The sequence below is a fragment of the Xenopus laevis genome, chromosome 1L (assembly GCF_017654675.1).
Source record: "Xenopus laevis strain J_2021 chromosome 1L, Xenopus_laevis_v10.1, whole genome shotgun sequence".
Taxonomy (NCBI): Eukaryota; Metazoa; Chordata; class Amphibia; order Anura; family Pipidae; genus Xenopus; species Xenopus laevis.
In genome coordinates, this window is record NC_054371.1 from 4723001 (window position 1) to 4741620 (window position 18620).

The 18620-nt window shown below is 39.3% G+C and overlaps 1 protein-coding gene and 4 non-coding genes across 5 annotated transcripts in view; 2 read left to right on the forward strand and 3 right to left on the reverse strand.

Moving 5' to 3' along the window:
* LOC121393935 (vomeronasal type-2 receptor 26-like) overlaps positions 1-18620 on the reverse strand; it is a 263348-nt gene that overhangs the window by 21296 nt on the left and 223432 nt on the right. The window contains exons 2-4 of the mRNA XM_041563788.1: positions 4632-4672; positions 1835-2126; positions 598-1413 (exon numbers count right to left, since the gene is read on the reverse strand). Of these exons, the coding sequence (XP_041419722.1) occupies positions 598-1413; positions 1835-2126; positions 4632-4672 (1149 nt within the window). The remainder of the gene's footprint in view (positions 1-597; positions 1414-1834; positions 2127-4631; positions 4673-18620) is intronic.
* On the forward strand, positions 15979-16051 carry trnay-aua. Its single transcript has one exon. It is a non-coding gene; the product is annotated as a tRNA-Tyr (tRNA).
* On the forward strand, positions 16516-16590 carry trnar-ccu. Its single transcript has one exon. It is a non-coding gene; the product is annotated as a tRNA-Arg (tRNA).
* On the reverse strand, positions 17366-17437 carry trnah-gug. Its single transcript has one exon. It is a non-coding gene; the product is annotated as a tRNA-His (tRNA).
* On the reverse strand, positions 17905-17977 carry trnav-aac. Its single transcript has one exon. It is a non-coding gene; the product is annotated as a tRNA-Val (tRNA).

Sequence of the window (18620 nt, forward strand, 5' to 3'; positions counted from 1 at the left end):
CAATTTTGCCACTATCGCAGCCCCACTCACAGAGTTAACTAGAGGGAGAAAGTCTACCATGGTTAGATGGAGCCCAGAAGCAGAGACAGCATTGCATACTCTAAAAGCTGTTCTGTGTAAATGCCCAGTTTTGATCACCCCTGTTTTTAACTGTGAATTCAGATATTGAAATTGGCCCAACAAATGTTGTCACCCTACTTCAGCACTAACCATTTCACTACAAACTCAGAAATCCATAATTATGGCATTCTACTAGGGATAGGTGAATGGGCTAAATTTGCCCATCCCTTCATTTTGCTCCTCCCATTTGAGATTCAAGCCTAAAGTATGCATAATTTGACCAGAGGCTTGCTTGTTTAAAGGATTTTGGCAGTTCAAGGGAACATATTTTTCAATTTATTTAGAAATATTACAACAAAAGTAGGTAGTATGGGTCTTCGAACACCTAATGTAGTTCTTCATTTTATAAAACTATGCACAGAGAAAGAATTGGGTATCTAGGGTACATTTTTGATGGTTTACAGTGCTCCTGTGTCTTGCCTATGTATTTGCTTAGTATGCCGAGATCTTGGGAACATTTTTGAGATGTATAATTACCTGGTGCACATAATGATGCTTTTCTCTGTTTTTCACAGATTTCTCACTAAGCTGCATATTCATATCATGAAGTGTCTTAGACATTATATCTACAGCAAGATGCACTTGGGGAGAGCTGTAATCAGATGTAAAATATGGAAGATCTGTTATATGTTTCTGCCCAGTACAGTTCTGGAGCCTCTGAAGGTAGATATATTCATATAAATGATTCTTGTTTGGATCTTCTGACAAACACAAATGAAAAATCATCCAAATATCTTCAAGTAACTTGTCCTTTGGGAATGTTAAAGGATGTAAATTCGCTAAAAAGCTCCTCATTTCTGGAGTGTCTAGATGATAATGATAACCCGGCACAAACACCAAACTGCAATTAAATATGTCTTGGTCATAACCAATGACAATATCATTGGCTCCCAAGTTGGTGGATAGTATCAATGTCTTTTTCAGAAGTACAGATGTCACATGAGACAATTGTAGAAGAAAAAATAAAGAAACTGTTCCACAAAGTAAAATAATGCTGGTAGATGAGAGGTAAATAATGGCAGAATCATGGTCTGTATACACAGAAGTGAGATCATTAATTTTTACGGTGAACTCTATGCAGATGCCTTCACTGTAGAGATATTTGCTCAGGTGCTGATGTTCTTCATCTCCACTGATATCATCAGATGTAATTATTCCAACCCAGGTCCAGTCAAACTGTCTCAACAACTTTCCTAAAGCAAAATAACTGCTTTCATCATTCTGTACTGTCCGGAAAAAATATGGGAAGGTGATTCTCTCACTTAATGATGGGTCTGTAGCTCCATAACTGATCTGTAAAAAAAACAAGCGTAATACACCAGCTGACAATCCGAATTCCAAAGTTAATTTTGCTGTATAATATATTCTTGAATACACCAGGCTATTATAAAGATCATTTCATATAGTTCCTAGCAATTATTATAATGCCATATTCACCCCCAAAGACCATCCCTTAAATTCACTTTGTATTGTTTTTACACTGGTTACCCTGCCTCACTATAACTAAACTAGTCCTTCAATAAAGGTAAATCTGTATCCTCAAAGTGTGATGGTATTCATTTGAATCCCAAAACGGAATGTTGGCTTCAGGTCTGTACCTCAAAGAACCATGGAGATTATATTATAATATAATTATATTTCATGTTTAGTTAATTGTCTCAAAATTGAAAGAGTCCAATATGTTTTCACATACAATATGCAAAGCTTTTCTCACCTGGGAATATCCCAAAATTGTTAGAATTTGAGCTATGGGCACAGTTGTTTCTGATGAAAGATCCCCAATAAATCCAGCAATGTTTCTCTTTCCCACACAGGAGTAATTGGGAACCGGCTCTCTGGTACCAGATAATATTTGGAACACACTCCTCACAGCCTTCCTCGGGTCTCCACATGAATCATATATATGGTATCCCAGAGTCAAGTTGGGTAACTGGGCTAAATTATTATTGATTTGCTCAATAGCAAAATAAAAATCCACAAGTTGTCTGTAATTCTTTGCAAGAGCGCTGGGAGGATAAGTAGTTTTTGTCAAAACAGATCTTAAACAGATCTTTATTAATGCGTATAACGTGATTAGGGATGGGCAAATTTTTTCGCTTTGTTTCGCAGCTGAAATGACGCCCATAGACTTGTATGGCATTGTGCAACAAAAAAAAGCAGCGTGTCAAAAAAAAAACATTTTGCCGTGCTTCAAAAAATGTTGGCGCCCATAGACTTTAATGGGCGTCAGCGAGATTTTGCCGGTGGCTAGGGATGGGCGAATTTTTTCGCCTTGTTTCGCAAAAAAATTACACCCATAGACTTGTATGGCATTGTGAGTCAAAATAAAAAGACACGCGTAAAAAAAAATTTGCCGCGTGACAACATTTTTTAGATGCCCGTAGACTTTAATGGGGGTCGATGTAATTTCGCCGGTGGCTAACATTTGTCGAAACGAAACGGGACAAATTCGCCAATCCCTACCGGTGGCAAATTTTTTACCAAACAAAATGGGTCAAATTCGCCCATCCCTTAACGTGATGTAAGTGGCCATTTTGCCAGGCTTGTATTGCTCATTGTAGCTTTAACTTCTTGCATAAAAGAGAAGTTGGTTCTATAGACCACAGATTACATATGATTGGACAGAACAGATTGGAACCAAAAACAAAACCGGATTTGTGCTCCAGAAGACAAGAAGCCAATTTCGCAGAAGACAAAAAAAGTAAAAAAACAAAGAAAATGTTGGTGGCACTGCCATTAATGGTCCTAACCTGGCACTAGTGACTTTAGTTTAAGACAAAAGGTTAAATATGGGTAATTACAAACACCACTTATATGTTTTCATAAATGCCAATATGCGTTTCATAATAATGTATTACATGTATTTATAATTGACTGTCACTCATAACAACTTCAGGTATAGAATCTTTTTTCCAGAAACCATTATCCAGAAAGCTCCAAATTAAGAGAAGGCCATCTCCCATAGACTTTGTTTTAACCAAATAATTAAAATGTTTGAAAAACAACTTCCTTTTTCTTTCATAATAAAACCTTGTACATGTTGGTAACTAAGGAACATGACTCCATAATGGTGGTGGAACAAGCTCATAGATTTTATTTAAAGTTTAAATGAGTTTTAGCAGACTTACGGGGCAATTTACAAAAACTCAACTTTTTGTCACTTGAATGAAAAAAAAATTGACCAAACTCCCAAACCCGAATCCCCTTAATTTACCAATAATTGAAAATGTTGGTATGAAAAAACATTGACAAATCATGCAACGTTTTTGATCTGAAGCTCCAAATACTTGACTTAACCAACAACTCAAATTTATTGCATCATTGAATCAGAGCAAACAGTCTGAAACTATCAAGAATAAAAAGCATGTTCCAATTGTTAAAGGGACCATCTGCCAATGACTTCTACATGACCTAGCCAGGTTTTAGCTGGAGTATTTATGGATTAAAATTTTAGCAGTATAATACATCTCTAAAATTTTTAGTTTTTTTCCTCTAAAAGTTGGAGTTTTTTCCCTTTAAAAACTCAACCAGAAACATTTGAGGTTTAATAATTAGACTGCTAAAGGTGCGATGATCCAAATTACAGAAATATCCCATATCTGGAAACGTCCAAGTCCCAAGCATTCTATAACTGGTGCCATACCTGTACTTGGTTTTGGTGGTTTGGTTGATATTAATACTTTCAAGTAGACTGTTCCAGGATGATTCCTGAGAGCTCTCAATCACAATATTAGTGCCCCATAATACACGAGTACTCTGTCTGATGCTCTAAAAAAGATTGCTTTTTCTTCATTAATTTGTTAAATATTTGTTAATGAGATTTTCCTTATTAATCCAAAAGAAATCCAACCAAAAAAGACCAAATCACTTTAGCCATCATTATGACTTGTTGATCTCTGAGCCACATTTAAATGCAAAAAGAGTTGGGGAGCATCACAAATATTACAAACATTCCTGGGGTGCCAATGGGCAGTGATTGGCTATTTGGCAGTCCCTTATGTGAACTGGCAGCTTAGAGGAGGTTCTGGTTGGCTGTATACTTGTTTTTTAGGAAACCAAAACTTGCCTCCAAAACAGGGATTCAAAAATAAGCACCTGCTTTGAGGTCAGTGGGAGCCACATCCAAAGGCCAGTGAGCGAGATGTTACTCCTTTAGCACTGGTTGGGGATATCTGGTATGGAGGAAGCAGGCAAGATACATATTCCCTAATAAGCATTTATATACTTCTCAATGCATGATGCATGTATGTGGCTAATTAAAAGGAAATTTCACCAAACAAATGATTGTATGTGAAGAGAGATAAGTATATGCTAAGCAACATACTGTAGTTCACATATATGTAGTTCACTTTACTAGAAGCCAACAGACTTATATGTATCTTTTAATAGCATTTTCCAAACCTCCAGACCACTATATATCACCGAATATGTTCTGCTAGAAGATTAATAGATCAACAACCATCTCTGTAAAATCATTTATGTGTGCGTTGACTGCAAGAGGTAGAACTTACCCAACACACAGCATACCATCATAGAAACACACAGGAACCAAGTTAGCAATTCCTATAATGAGGTATTGGACCCATGACCTGGAAGTCGTTTTACTTTCACATTTCACGCCGGGCATGTGACTTCATTGTGGTGGCGTCAAGACCACGTGGGTCATGGACGCCGCCATCTTGGATGTGATTCCACCGGAGATCGGAGCCCCAACGGACGCTCATGACAGTCAACGAGTATAAAGATACTCTGCTCTGTGAGAATTTGGCATACATTTCTAGATCTTTAGATTAGATTACAGAAGTAGTGCTACAATAACTTTTTAGTTTACCTTTCTGTTTTGAATTTTTTTCAGCTATTATCATCCTGGCTTCTTCTAGACTTACTAAAGAGACATTGTATTTGAGATCAGATGTACCTGTTATGTTTCCCCATTGAACACATGTATAACAGCAAATTGGTTGCCCTTCTATTTTAGCTTTCCTGAATCCAGACTTACAGGGAATGGACAAACTGTGGGGTAGAATAGAGACATGCATTTAATCTATAATAATAAAGACAGGGAAAAACATTAGGCAGTTGCTCTAATAAATACATTATTTCCATGACAAAAAGGGACCATCCTTAGTGTTAGTTAGTCTAAGTAAGTTTTGTGTTTGGAGTCAGCAGTATAGGTTAGCTGTGACATAATCATTGGGGTTTTCTTACTGGCTGGATTCAGATATGAAGTTGAATAGCATTGCAGCAAACTGAGGTCACTAAATTTGGTATCTCTACATGGACAAGTGCTTATCTTTTGCAAACCTGATGCAACCCTACTTGCACTAATGTTGGAGCCTTAAGTTTCTCAGAAGTATACTAGAGAAGGACATCCATGCAGAGTGAACAGTTCTGAGAATAACTACATGGATTCTCTTCTTGACGAGGCCTTTATGGGGAGTGGCCTGAAAATCAAGATGGAAACTTAATGGACCAGTAACGTCAATTTTTAAAAAAAAAAAAAATTGTAAGTATAATACGAAAAAAAAACCACAAACACTTATTAAACTTTAAAAATCGCAAAGTCTTGATTTAGAATAACTTACCCAAACTCCGCTTGTGCCCCTCTTCAGAAAAGGCAACAGGGCAACAATCCATTGCGTGGCGCTCAGTTCTCCTCCCTGGCTATCTTCTATAAGGAAGGCAGGGAGGAGAAATCAAGCTCTACACGATGGATCACCCAATCGCCTTTTCTGAAGAGGAGTACAAGCAGAATTTTGGTAAGATATTTCTAAATAAAGACTTCGCAATTTTAAAGTTTAATATGTGTTGGTGGGTTTTTTTCGTAGTATACTAACAAATTGTTGTTAACATTGTTTTGATGTTACTTATCCTTTAATATCCACAATGAAGACTACATGCTACATTACAGAAAGCTACTGTAGTTCTAGCTAAAGTAGTCACAAATATTGGGGAAAAAAGGGTAGAATGTCATATGTTAAGTTAGCTCAAAAAGCCTGTGCAAACATGATTGAGAATTTTATCGACCATGTTTGTGTTCTTTTTTCACTGATCAAACACCTCAATGACTTCATTGCAAAATTTGAGACCAAATGACTTTTGCGAACGTTAAACCTTTGCTTAGCGATATTGTTCACTGAAATATTTGCAGCAGATGATTTTACATTTTAAGCAGCTCTAAACATTTGCAACAACGCCATTTCAAATAACGCTTGCAAATTTTTATTACATTCCCCCTATAGAGCTTAAAAAAGGGAAAAGAAAAATAAACAAATTGCAACTTGCTACGCAGGAGTAATGAGGAGAAAAGTAAACCTGAATAGGAATAAAGAGATTTTTCACTCCACACAACTCCGCATAATGTGATGTTTTTGGGTTTTTTGACTCATAGGTTTCCATCCAACTCCCATCTAGGCTTTCCCATACGTAAAACTGAAAGGAAACACATGTTATCAGTGGTGTTACCTCTGAGAAGTTGGGGTCCCAAAGATTGGTGCTGTTATTGTAAATTAATTGATTCATTTTACATGCCTCATCAATGTATTTAGTTTAAAAGGATTAAAAATTACAGGGAGAGCAATTAGCACAATTCAATTAATATTCAATTATTAATTGTTATTAACATCTGTTGGGTCAGGTGGGTGTCGCAAAACATTAAATGAACAAAACCAAACAAGCAAAAGGAAACTTCAACCCACCAAAATGGGCCCAAATTGATGATAGCATCTTGTTAAAAACACAAGCAGGGCAGATTGGGGTCCTCAGCTTCAGTAGCTGAGTATAATATACAGTGTAAAATACAAGGAGCACAAAATCCATAAGTACCCCCCCTGAATAATCATATACATAGACACATTAATAATTGCAATGAATAGTAACTGTGATGAAAAAATAATAATAATAAACATGTGCAATATATTCCATCTCTGACTGCTGCTGTAAAAAGGCCTGACAATTCAGCTCCCCATTTAAACCAAACATAGACCTGTGTTCTTTTAATGTGTAAATGAATTCAGCCAGTATTTTGTCTAAATCCCCCCTCAAATCAACTGATCTCCTGAAAAAAAGAAGCCTTGAATCACTCCATCATGAGTGCAATGCACATGTTTTCTTGTGTTGGAAAATCTCCCCCTAACTGGCCTTCAGACTGGGCCCACTTAGCTCATAACAAGGTAACAGATATATAGAAACATTGGGGTGTCACCCTGCTATAGTGCCAGGGGTACCCATGGTACAAATAAGCACTCATCATCATCATCATCATTTATTTATATAGAGCTGTCAAGATACGCAGCACTCACCCCAAATCTCCTCCTAACTGGCCTTCAGACTGTGCCCCCTTAGCTCATAACCAGGTTACAGATATATAGAAACATTGGGGTAACAGTCACCCTGCTATAGTTCCAGGGGTACCCAGGGTACAAATAAGCACTCACCCCAAATCTCCCCCTAACTGGCCTTCAGACTGTGCCCCCTTAGCTCATAACCAGGTTACAGATATATAGAAACATTGGGGTAACAGTCACCCTGCTATAGTTCCAGGGGTACCCATTGCACAAATAAGCACTCACCCCAAATCTCCCCCTAACTGACCTTCAGACTGTGCCCCTTAGCTCATAACAAGGTTACAGATATATAGAAACATTGGGGTGTCACCCTGCTATAGTTCCAGGGGTACCCAGGGTACAATTAAGCACAGTTTGTCTCTGTTTGTACCTCCTCCTCTATGACAGTTGGTAAGGACAGTTCTAGCCTTTGTCTTCTGATGCTGCAATGTGCACCTCACTCCACTGTGCACTATAAGAGAGGTACACACTTATCCCCCAAGACAAAATTGCTGCCTGATTGAGCACTTAATAGGGAATGTAATTAAAATCTCAAGTAAGTGGTGCATTTTTAATACAGGTAAAAGATAGATCACTAAATGGAGTACCTTAACTCCACTTTAAATATAGGGGCACATAACAGACCTTTGAATGTCTTTGTTTCCAGTTGCACTAAATATTTTCAAAATCTGCCTGCCATCATTTCCGGTATTTGCCATACAGGTGATGTCTGTGCCCAATACTTTAGCACAAGTGTGCTGCTCCTATTGATGCAGAGTATAAAAGGAACACTGGAACTACCACTTGGTTATTAGGTGGAAGTATCTCCAGGGTTCCCCTGTGTCAATAAGTAAAGCAGCACCTAATTCTGAATGGAAGGTTTCAATTACTGAGCTGTTCCACGTGCAACTATATGGAAGTGTGAAGAGCACATTTTGATGCATCTGTTTGTGAAAGTTCTCATTCATCCAGGTCATGGTATATCTATAGGAAGTATATAAGTCAAATCAACTGGACTTGTTGCGTTTTTATTGAAGACATTCAATGAGCCTGTTATGATTGGTATCCCAAACCCAGAACAATCCCCAAGGTCCCGGTCACAGCTCAGTCTCCTGCCTATAACAACCACCTATTGCTTTGGGAGAAGCCCTCCGCTACTCGTGTGCCACCAGGTCTTATCGTGAGAGGACCAGGGAGAGAGTTTTGGGCAGGCAAAGGAACAGAATGTAGGACTGAAACAGAGAACAAGAAACATGGTCATGGGAGAAGAGAGAGTAGTCGAGGTCACAGGCCGAGTCCCACACTATCACAGTACAAGGCAAGATCTGAGAGTAGTCAGTACATGGGCAAGAGTCAGGACAGGTAATGAACTAGACAAGGTCAGGGACAGGCAGGGTCAAAAATTGAATAGAAACACATAGAAAATGCAATCATGAACTATAGAAATATAACTTTATGTTGGGCAATGCAAAACAGTGACATGCACCTTTAAATATTTACATTTTGCACCAGCGCAATGACGTCAGACGTGAACATGCCGAAGACAGATGATCGGTGTATGAACCCAAGAGATACGGCACACATTATGAAGAAGACGCGGGAGTAAGCGGACACATCTCGCATCCCCGTTGCACCCCACTGGACCACCAGGCAAGTTTCTCACAGAGCAGTTCTTATAGGGGAACTATCACAAAAAGTTGCATTTCACTTGCTTCATCATATTGAAATAAGAAGCTTTCCTGATATAATCAATTAAAAATTCTGAAATGTTTCTGAAAAAAAATCAAGTTACTGTTCACTCTCCCCCTCTCAGAATCTGCATTTCTTCATTCTCTTTTCATGCAGGAGTTGGGAGCCTGATTTTGCATGACAATTAAATCCAATATATCCTTTAGGGGGGCTCCTTTTGTCAAGTAGATGTATTAGAGCTCACTCTGTGAAAATCACCAGACATCATGTCTCTCTACATGCAGAATTTGTGCAAAAGGCAGTTATTTTGTTAGATTCAGTTTGAACTGGAATCAGTTATTTGAGTGAGTTCTAATTCATCTGCTGGGAAGGAGCCCCCCCCCCCAAAAAAAAAGATAAATTGGATCTAACCGAGGTGAAAATCTGACACCCAACTGCTGCATGAACACAGTGGAGTAAATAGGGAACGAAAGACAGAGTGAGAGAAACAGATGCTGAGAGCGGGATAGTGAATATAAACTTGATTATTTCAGAAACGGTACAGAATTTTTAATTGATTTATTTAGAAAGTTTTTGTTTCAGTATGAGGAAGCTTATATTATTTTAATTTTTACGTTTGTTCCCCTTGGTTCTCCTATGGCCAACATAGAAATGTATTAACATACAAAACAGAGGTAACCTATTATTCCTTAAGGACTGCTCATGAAATGTGAACTAAATCCTAACTAAAGAAGTAGGTAGAAATGTTGTACATGATGTTTTGTGCTTCTGTACCAGCCCAAGGCAACCAAAGCCCTTTAGCAGTAAAGATCTGTGTTTCCAAAGATGCCCCAGTAGCTCCCCATCTTCTTTTCTGCTGATTCACATGCTCTGTGCTGCTGTCACTTACTGAGCTTAGGGAGCCACTCACAATATACAGTACACATAGAATAGAAATGTCACAATATAAGGCTGATTAGTAATTAATACACATAATTACTACATGGCAGCACAGAAACCAGTGCAATTAGCATCAGAATTGAATAATCAGCAAACCTGTAGCATCAGCTTATATTACAGCCAGGGAAGGTCATTTTCTGCTGGATAATTAGTGACGAGCCCTAAGCTTAGCTTCTCAACAGCCAATCAGAGCCCACTGAGCATGTGAGTGTCACAGACACTTTCCAAGATGGTGACCCCCTGTGACAAGTTTGAAGTCCTGGATCATTGCTGCTATTGACAAGCTCAAACTTTAGCCTTGTGCAATATGTTAAGTATATAAAATATGACATTTTTAGACATATTCATTTTTAGGGTTTAGTTCTCCTTTAAGCTTTTAATTAAAACTTTTTCATAATTTGTTTAGGATTTTAAGTTAGTCGGCCTGTTGGAAGGCCTAGTGGAAGTTTCTTGGCCCCTCGGTTTTTTTTGCAAATAGTATGAGTGTGGCCTCATGTATGATGTAAGAGTGGCAACAATTTTAATTTCCAGATTCAAAGTCAATACTGTTGGCCCCTCCCACTTTTGGGTATTAAACCTATATCATCTTTTCATTCAGGTTGACCCCGTAACTATGTGATTCAAGTTTGTTGAGTGTGGCCTCAATGCTCTAACATTGGCAGCAGTTTAAATTTCCCCATTGAAAGTCAATGGGTGAAATTTGATTGTTGTTGGCTCCTCCCACTTTAGGGAATACATTTTTTTTGTGTTTTTTTCATTCAGAGTGACCCCATGACTCTGGTGAGTGTGGCTTCAAAACTGTTAAAGTGGCATCAGTTTGAAAATCTTCCCTGTCAAAGTCAAAGGAAAAATTGGGGTGTTTTGAGTGCTGCCCTAAAAAGATGGAGGGTGGGATCACTTACAAAAACACAAGCAACCTGTTCCAAAATAGAATGAAGAAGTGTGACGAGTTTGGGAGATATATCCCTAAAACTGTAGTAGGAGAAGCGTATAGAATATGGGGGCGGAAGAAGCAGAAGAAGTGTAGAAAATAATGCCCAGCAGTAAGATTGAAACAAATCTGCCTGTGGAGATTAACGATTTTCTGGGAAATATGGCTAAGAATACAGTAGCTAGTTGACTTTCAAGACCAAGATTTAGAATGTTTTTTTGGAACCACTCACATTGTGGAACTGACTTTCTCTCAGATGAGAAAAAAGCTCAATGTGAGCTGAGCAGCCCATGGTGATGTGGGAACTGTATTCCATTAAAGGCTCAGAGGTGATTGGGTGATTTAGAAGGTGACTTGGTATTTAGTTGAATAAAGTGTGGAAAGCAATTTGCCTCAATGAGCAGGATGCAACAGTCTAGGCCCAGGTCTGTAAAATCCCTTTGTAAATCTTTAATGGCAGCTGTAACAGCCTGGGAAACAGTCAAACCTCTAAGGATGAAGGAGATGCAATTGATGAGGTCTGATCTAGATGTGATCTAAACTGTTTTGTGCCATCTTGGGTTGAGGTCTGTTGATCCGGTGGCCCATTGGGGAGGTACAAAGACATAGTGGGATTCTGTTTCTAGAGCTTTCTCTTGCCCAAAGAGGATTATGTCTCTCTTAATCAGACCTGGTCTAATAGAAGAGAAGAGTTGATTGCATAGCTTTGGGTGGTAAAGTTCTCAAAAGATACACATCTCTTACACAATGGGTACACTCTCCATCATGGTCAGACATGACTCAGAGATTTTAAAATTTTAGGTTACATTTTCTTATGCATGTGGGTGATACCTTTTAATGGATATTAGAATCAAATTGAGTATATGAAACGGGTTTTACATAGAATGAAATTGTACATGTCCCCTTTGTCTCACTCTCTGTCTTTACTGGGCAGTAGTTGGAGAAGTCACTTGTCCCAACAGCCAATCCCATAATTGTTTGATCCAGGCATAGGAAGATTCATATGAGTAATTATTGGGCAGGACTGGGGTAATATTCAATCACGTTATTTAATGGGCAGCACTGGGATACTACTCACTTTATTGGACAGGGCTGAGGTAATTTTACTATTATTTATTGGGCAGGACTGGGGTAATATTCTTAGTTATATATTCTTAGTAATTCTTAGTAATATTCTTATTCTTTTGGGTAGTGCTGTTGTAATACTCACGTTATTTATTGGGCAGGGCTAGAGTAATACTCACAATATTGATTGGCCAAGACATTATTTATACTCACAATATTGATTGGCCAAGACATTATTTATAATGCAGGGCTGGGGTAATATTCATATTATTTATTGTGTAGTGCCAGAGTAATATTCACATTGTTTATTGAGCAGTGCAGGGGGCAATGCTCACAATATTTTTTGGGCAGGGCTGGGGTATTATTCATATTATTTATTGGGCAGTGCTGGGGTAATATTCACATTTTTTGTCAGTGCTTTGGTAATTTCCATAATTTCCATTAGGCAGGGCTGGGGTAATATTCGCAATATATATTCGGCTGGAGTAACAAACACATTATTCACTGGGCAGTGGCCCAACATTGTCCAATATATTTTAGTTCAGGGATGATGATGATGATGATACACACGACTGACACTGATACAATAGTTATTGTAGCGGCTGAATAAAAAACTCAGAATAAGACAATGTTACAGGTGGTCCCCGTAGGATTGATCAGATATACTGAGCTCACATAACTCACAGCTGCTGGAATCACTTAGGTGAGAGGGCCCCGCGGGAGCTGCCAGACTGTTATTTTCTAAATAAAAGTTTCAGAATCAGTTATGAAAGTTAAACCGGTAATTATGTTCCCAGGAGGAGCGAGTAGCGACATACTGATGTGCAGCTTTAGTTCTGTGCCTGGGGGTGGCAGGTGCATGAGTTATTAGAACAGAAAAGGAACTCTTAACTCCCAAATAAACAGGATCTCAAAGGTTACACACGAGGGCTGACGACCGTCAGAAAGTCAAAAAATGCTCAAAATTAAAAAGAAAAAAGTACCCCGTAGGTAACAACCTAATCAGTATCCAGCATACATTAAATCTCTTAGGATTTAAATAAATTAATTAAATAAATAAGTTAAGGTGAGAAAAGTGCCCAATCAATTAATGAATTAATTGATCAACTACTTGATTTTGAAATAATTCATAAATACTATAAAGTGCCAATTAGTGCATAATACCCATTAAGTAGTTTAATTAATTATCATTCTCAAAATAAATAACAATTCATGGTTGAAATCAACCAAAAAAAGCTACAAGGATAAAAATGACAAAGTTCATCAAAAGAGTGCAATTGACTGGGAAAGATGCTTAAATTAAGTGAGGATTATTAAAAACATAGGAAGGTATATTAAATTAATCAAGTGCTAGTATTAATATAAAGAGTGCTGGAAATTAAATTAATTGAAAGGATCCCATTAGATTAAAAAATGACCAAAATTGGGTAGAAATAATACCAATGCTACGGTCAGCAGAAAAGAAAGAGGATATAATGAAATGTAAGAAGGTGGAGTTGTCCCAAAAACTAACTGCCTGTTGTTTTCTAAGTCTGGGACACCACAAAGAGGAAGGCAGGACAGTGTAACCGAGACTGTGGCCTTGGTATATTAACTTGCCCTGATCTTAAGGAGACTAAGTTAACCCTAATAAGCCACAAATCACCGGCCCCTTAGAATGGAAGGAAGATTGTTTAAGATGAAAGAAAGAACCGTAGCAATAAGGATTAGATCCAACCCCAGTAAAAGCACCAAGATTCAATAATTAAAATACAGGATTTGAGCGACTCGCCAACGCGTTTCGCTTAATAGCTTTCTCAAGGCGAAATAATTGATCCGTTTGGAGACGCTGTAGAAATAGGTTCCGGGTTCGTTGTCAGAATGCGTCATTACGTTGTTATCACGTGATCTTAGGATTCTTCTGATTCGTAGTTGCAGCTAAAACGTCCTGCGTATCATCAGAACGCTTGACGCTTGATGCGTTTAGTGTCATGAAATCCTAATGATGCGTTTAGTGTCATGATTGTGCTGGCAAATGAGATGGGTTTGCCGGGGGGTGTGCGTCTTGCGCATGGGTCTGCACCTCCCGACGTCAAGCGTTCTGATGATACGCAGGACGTTTTAGCTGCAACTACGAATCAGAAGAATCCTAAGATCACGTGATAACAACGTAATGACGCATTCTGACAACGAACCCGGAACCTATTTCTACAGCGTCTCCAAACGGATCAATTATTTCGCCTTGAGAAAGCTATTAAGCGAAACGCGTTGGCGAGTCGCTCAAATCCTGTATTTTAATTATTGAATCTTGGTGCTTTTACTGGGGTTGGATCTAATCCTTATTGCTACGGTTCTTTCTTTCATCTTAAACAATCTTCCTTCCATTCTAAGGGGCCGGTGATTTGTGGCTTATTAGGGTTAACTTAGTCTCCTTAAGATCAGGGCAAGTTAATATACCAAGGCCACAGTCTCGGTTACACTGTCCTGCCTTCCTCTTTTTGGTGTCCCAGACTTAGAAAACAACAGGCAGTTAGTTTTTGGGACAACTCCACCTTCTTACATTTCATTATATCCTCTTTCTTTTCTGCTGACCGTAGCATTGGTATTATTTCTACCCAATTTTGGTCATTTTTTAATCTAATGGGATCCTTTCAATTAATTTAATTTCCAGCACTCTTTATATTAATACTAGCACTTGATTAATTTAATATACCTTCCTATGTTTTTAATAATCCTCACTTAATTTAAGCATCTTTCCCAGTCAATTGCAATCTTTTGATGAACTTTGTCATTTTTATCCTTGTAGCTTTTTTTGGTTGATTTCAACCATGAATTGTTATTTATTTTGAGAATGATAATTAATTAAACTACTTAATGGGTATTATGCACTAATTGGCACTTTATAGTATTTATGAATTATTTCAAAATCAAGTAGTTGATCAATTAATTCATTAATTGATTGGGCACTTTTCTCACCTTAACTTATTTATTTAATTAATTTATTTAAATCCTAAGAGATTTAATGTATGCTGGATACTGATTAGGTTGTTACCTACGGGGTACTTTTTTCTTTTTAATAGGTGCATGAGTTACACACGTATAATTCATTTTTTTCCCTTCTATTTAAAGAGATCAGTGACGACTCCCAGGACTCCCGGCACAGATGGATCAGCTGGTGGAACTGAGAATCTTAACTCTTTGTTTCTGTTCAGTCAATAAGTACTACCATCCGAAATATTATGTTATACGCACACGTTTTAAAACAAAATGATTAATATTTCCTTATGTCCTTTTATTCTTTCCTTGGATAAAATTACATAACTACACCCAATTACTTCTATGTTATGTTTTATTATATTTTCAACTGGTATATTTTTTTGGATCAAATCAAGACAATTCAATTATCTGATAAAAGAATCCATCAGATGATATCACTAGTCACACTTTGTGCCTCTGGAACATTCTATCAACTTATTGGGTGGCACCAAGACAACGATGTCCTACTATTTATTCCCCCACCCAGAGTAGAGAACGAAATCACTGATGGATGTATTTGGCAGACCCAGGCTGTTAAACAAATGAACACTAATAAACAATATAACATATAAATTCATAACGACGTAATTAACATATTAATTGATTAGGGTTGATAAGGGTAAGGAGTTGATTTGGGTAAAAGCCCTTCAAGTCTTAGGAAGGCATTTAAAACACCTAACCGTACAAATCAAAGGAACCCAGGACGAGTCCAACAAGCTATTTCCCAAGATCCCTTAGGTTGAGAGCAGAATGCAACTCCTCCCTTCATTTGTTACAGGGATGAATTCGGGGACGTGAAGTCTATCTCCTTACCATATTGGCGGGCGGTACGCAGAGTCTCTGGGATTCACAGGAACTTCCGAGAGATCTGTTTTCCAGCCAATGATTGACGGGGGGCCAGTGGCGCAATGGATAACGCGTCTGACTATAGATCAGAAGATTGTAGGTTCGACTCCTGCCTGGCTCGACATGCCTTTAAATTAATTTTAAATCGACTTTAAAGGGACGTTGAAATTTGATTTCCATTTATAATTGATCATCGAATTTCATTGCACCAGCACCACGTGAAACTGATGGATGCGTCCTGCTGCCTTCTGCCGGCATGCAAGAAACGTCCCCGTCGCTCATGCCTATCGGTTTTTGCCTTTCTCTTCTTTTCTTTTTCGTTTTTTTGCAGGTTTACGTTGGTGAAGCCTTTGCAAGAAAACAAAGCCACGCCAGGGCAAAAATGTCCCTGGCTTCATCGGTCATCATGTAGGATGTATGAATGCATGATGACTTTTTGGCTATAAAACCATATTAATATCTGTGCGTTTCAAGGGTTGCCAGTCTGCCTTCGGTTAAATAAAGAGGGTGCAACTTTGCCCACCAAAACCCATGCAACTGATTTGCTATGAATGCAAACAGCACTAAAAGAAACTTTGCCAAGCGACCATCCAGTGGCCTAATGGATAAGGCACTGGCCTCCTAAGCCAGGGATTGTGGGTTCAAGTCCCATCTGGGGTGCTCGCGGTGTGACTTTCTTGAAAGAGACTTTGACGCAGCTAGGACCAGTAACTCTGCTGGCTCTCGGGTCCATGCAGGAGAATTGCAAGAAAGCCTTTCAATTAGCTGGATGTTGTGTCAGCAGGTCCGGAAGAAAACCTGTTCCCTGATTAGCAATCATACAGCGGTACGATGAGGTGTGTTAGGAACGCCAAGAACACAAGCTGACCACTGGAAGTAGCGTCCAGCAATAAGAGTAGATGGGTCGACAGTGGACTGGTACTGCTTGTTACTCGTTGAAGCGCCTCAAGTACATATGTTGGACAGATATCAGAACTGCGCTGGAGGATCCTTTTAGCAGACCGCTTTTTGGCTCAGGAATGCCCTTCTCTCCCTTAAATAGTTTTCTCCCAGGCAAGGCCATAAAAGAATTGGTTAGCACCCATTTATAGGGAAGGAGAGGAAGGGGCGACGAGTGTGAATATTTGGGGTAACCTTTTGCTGCCATAAATGTAAAGCTTGCAAATTTCTTCAACAAGGGAGCAGAGTGAAATGTTTTCAAAGCCATGTGGTTTTCATACCAAAATCCTTGATCAGATGGAGATTCCAAATGAATTTGTGTCATACAATTCAAGTGTAATGCGTAAAGCCAGCTAAAGAGGAGATGGCCGACAGGAAGCTACAGCTACCTATTCATTTTGCAAGGGCGCGCCATTTCAAAGTGAGGAAGAAGAGTCGTTTTCAAATTTCCGTTTGAGTGCTAGAAAAGGGTCAAGTTTAAACAAGGGTAAAAAGTTGCCGTGACCCGGATTCGAACCGGGGTTGCTGCGGCCACAACGCAGAGCACTAACCACTATACGATCACGGCATGCTGCGGGCCAGGACTGCGTTGGCCTGCTTTGGGAGTGGCGGCTGCTCTGTCCACGTTGCTTGTGTTGATTTCCTCAGCACAATTGTAGTTGGCATTCATTTTCCCTTTCGACCCATTTTACCGACTCAGCATTCCAGATGACCCACGGCAAGCCTCTCTTGAAAAACCTTTGGCCCTTGTCCGACTTTCTTTGCAAAGAAGGAACACTGACTCCCATAATGCCTTTGGCTTTCCCATTTACAATTTCTTCTTTTCAAAATGCAGTTTAATCGTAAGGAGGCGAACCTAAAACCTCCCGATCCACAGTTAAAATTCATGATAACCCACACACTCACTTCATTTGCCTGGGTTTTTGTTTTTTTCCAATCGTTCAACTGACTTAGAATGCTTTTTATTTGTAAATACATTCCTGCGAGAGAGAGCACTATGGGAAACGAAGAAATAAAAAGGGGGCGAATCACTAGTGTTTCTGCCCGGTTTCGAACCGGGGACCTTTCGCGTGTTAGGCGAACGTGATAACCACTACACTACAGAAACCACCTGCGGGGCTCGTCTAAGGGCCTCCGATCTGAGTCGCCGGGAAAGCCGTCCGGCCGGTGACCGCTCTGAGGCCGCCAAGCAGCGGCCCGCACTAATGAACACTAGGAGACACCGAAAAGGGTCATGGAAAAGCAGGAAAGGGCCGTGTCACAAAGGCCAAGAGAACAGAGGGACTGGAGGAGGAGAGGCTGGTCCACCGAGTCAAAAGAGCTGAGAGGTCTAGAAGTGTAAGTAGCGAGAAGTGGTTTTTGGCTTCAGCTAAGCGCTCAAGTGGTTTTGAGCTAAAGGGAAGCAGAGGGGAGGGCTTTGCAGCGCAATGTCCTATTTAAATGGTGTTACCTAAGCTCCTTTGCTGATTTTGGTTTCTTTGCGGCGAGATATACAAATGAAGCCACTTTGGTTTGTGCCTTTAAGACAGAATAGCTGAACTCACTCGAATCATACTGTATATCCCATTTCACACAGAAACTTGTCTCACGGCATCCCATGTGAACAATGGTAGTCTTGTATTGTTCTTGGAAAGGTTAAAGGCATGACATGGCTTTAGATCAGACAGTTTCTCTCGAGTCATGACACGTTTACCATACGAATACAAGCGCCTTCTTCCGTACAGCACTTGAGACCTTGCAACACCCGTAGT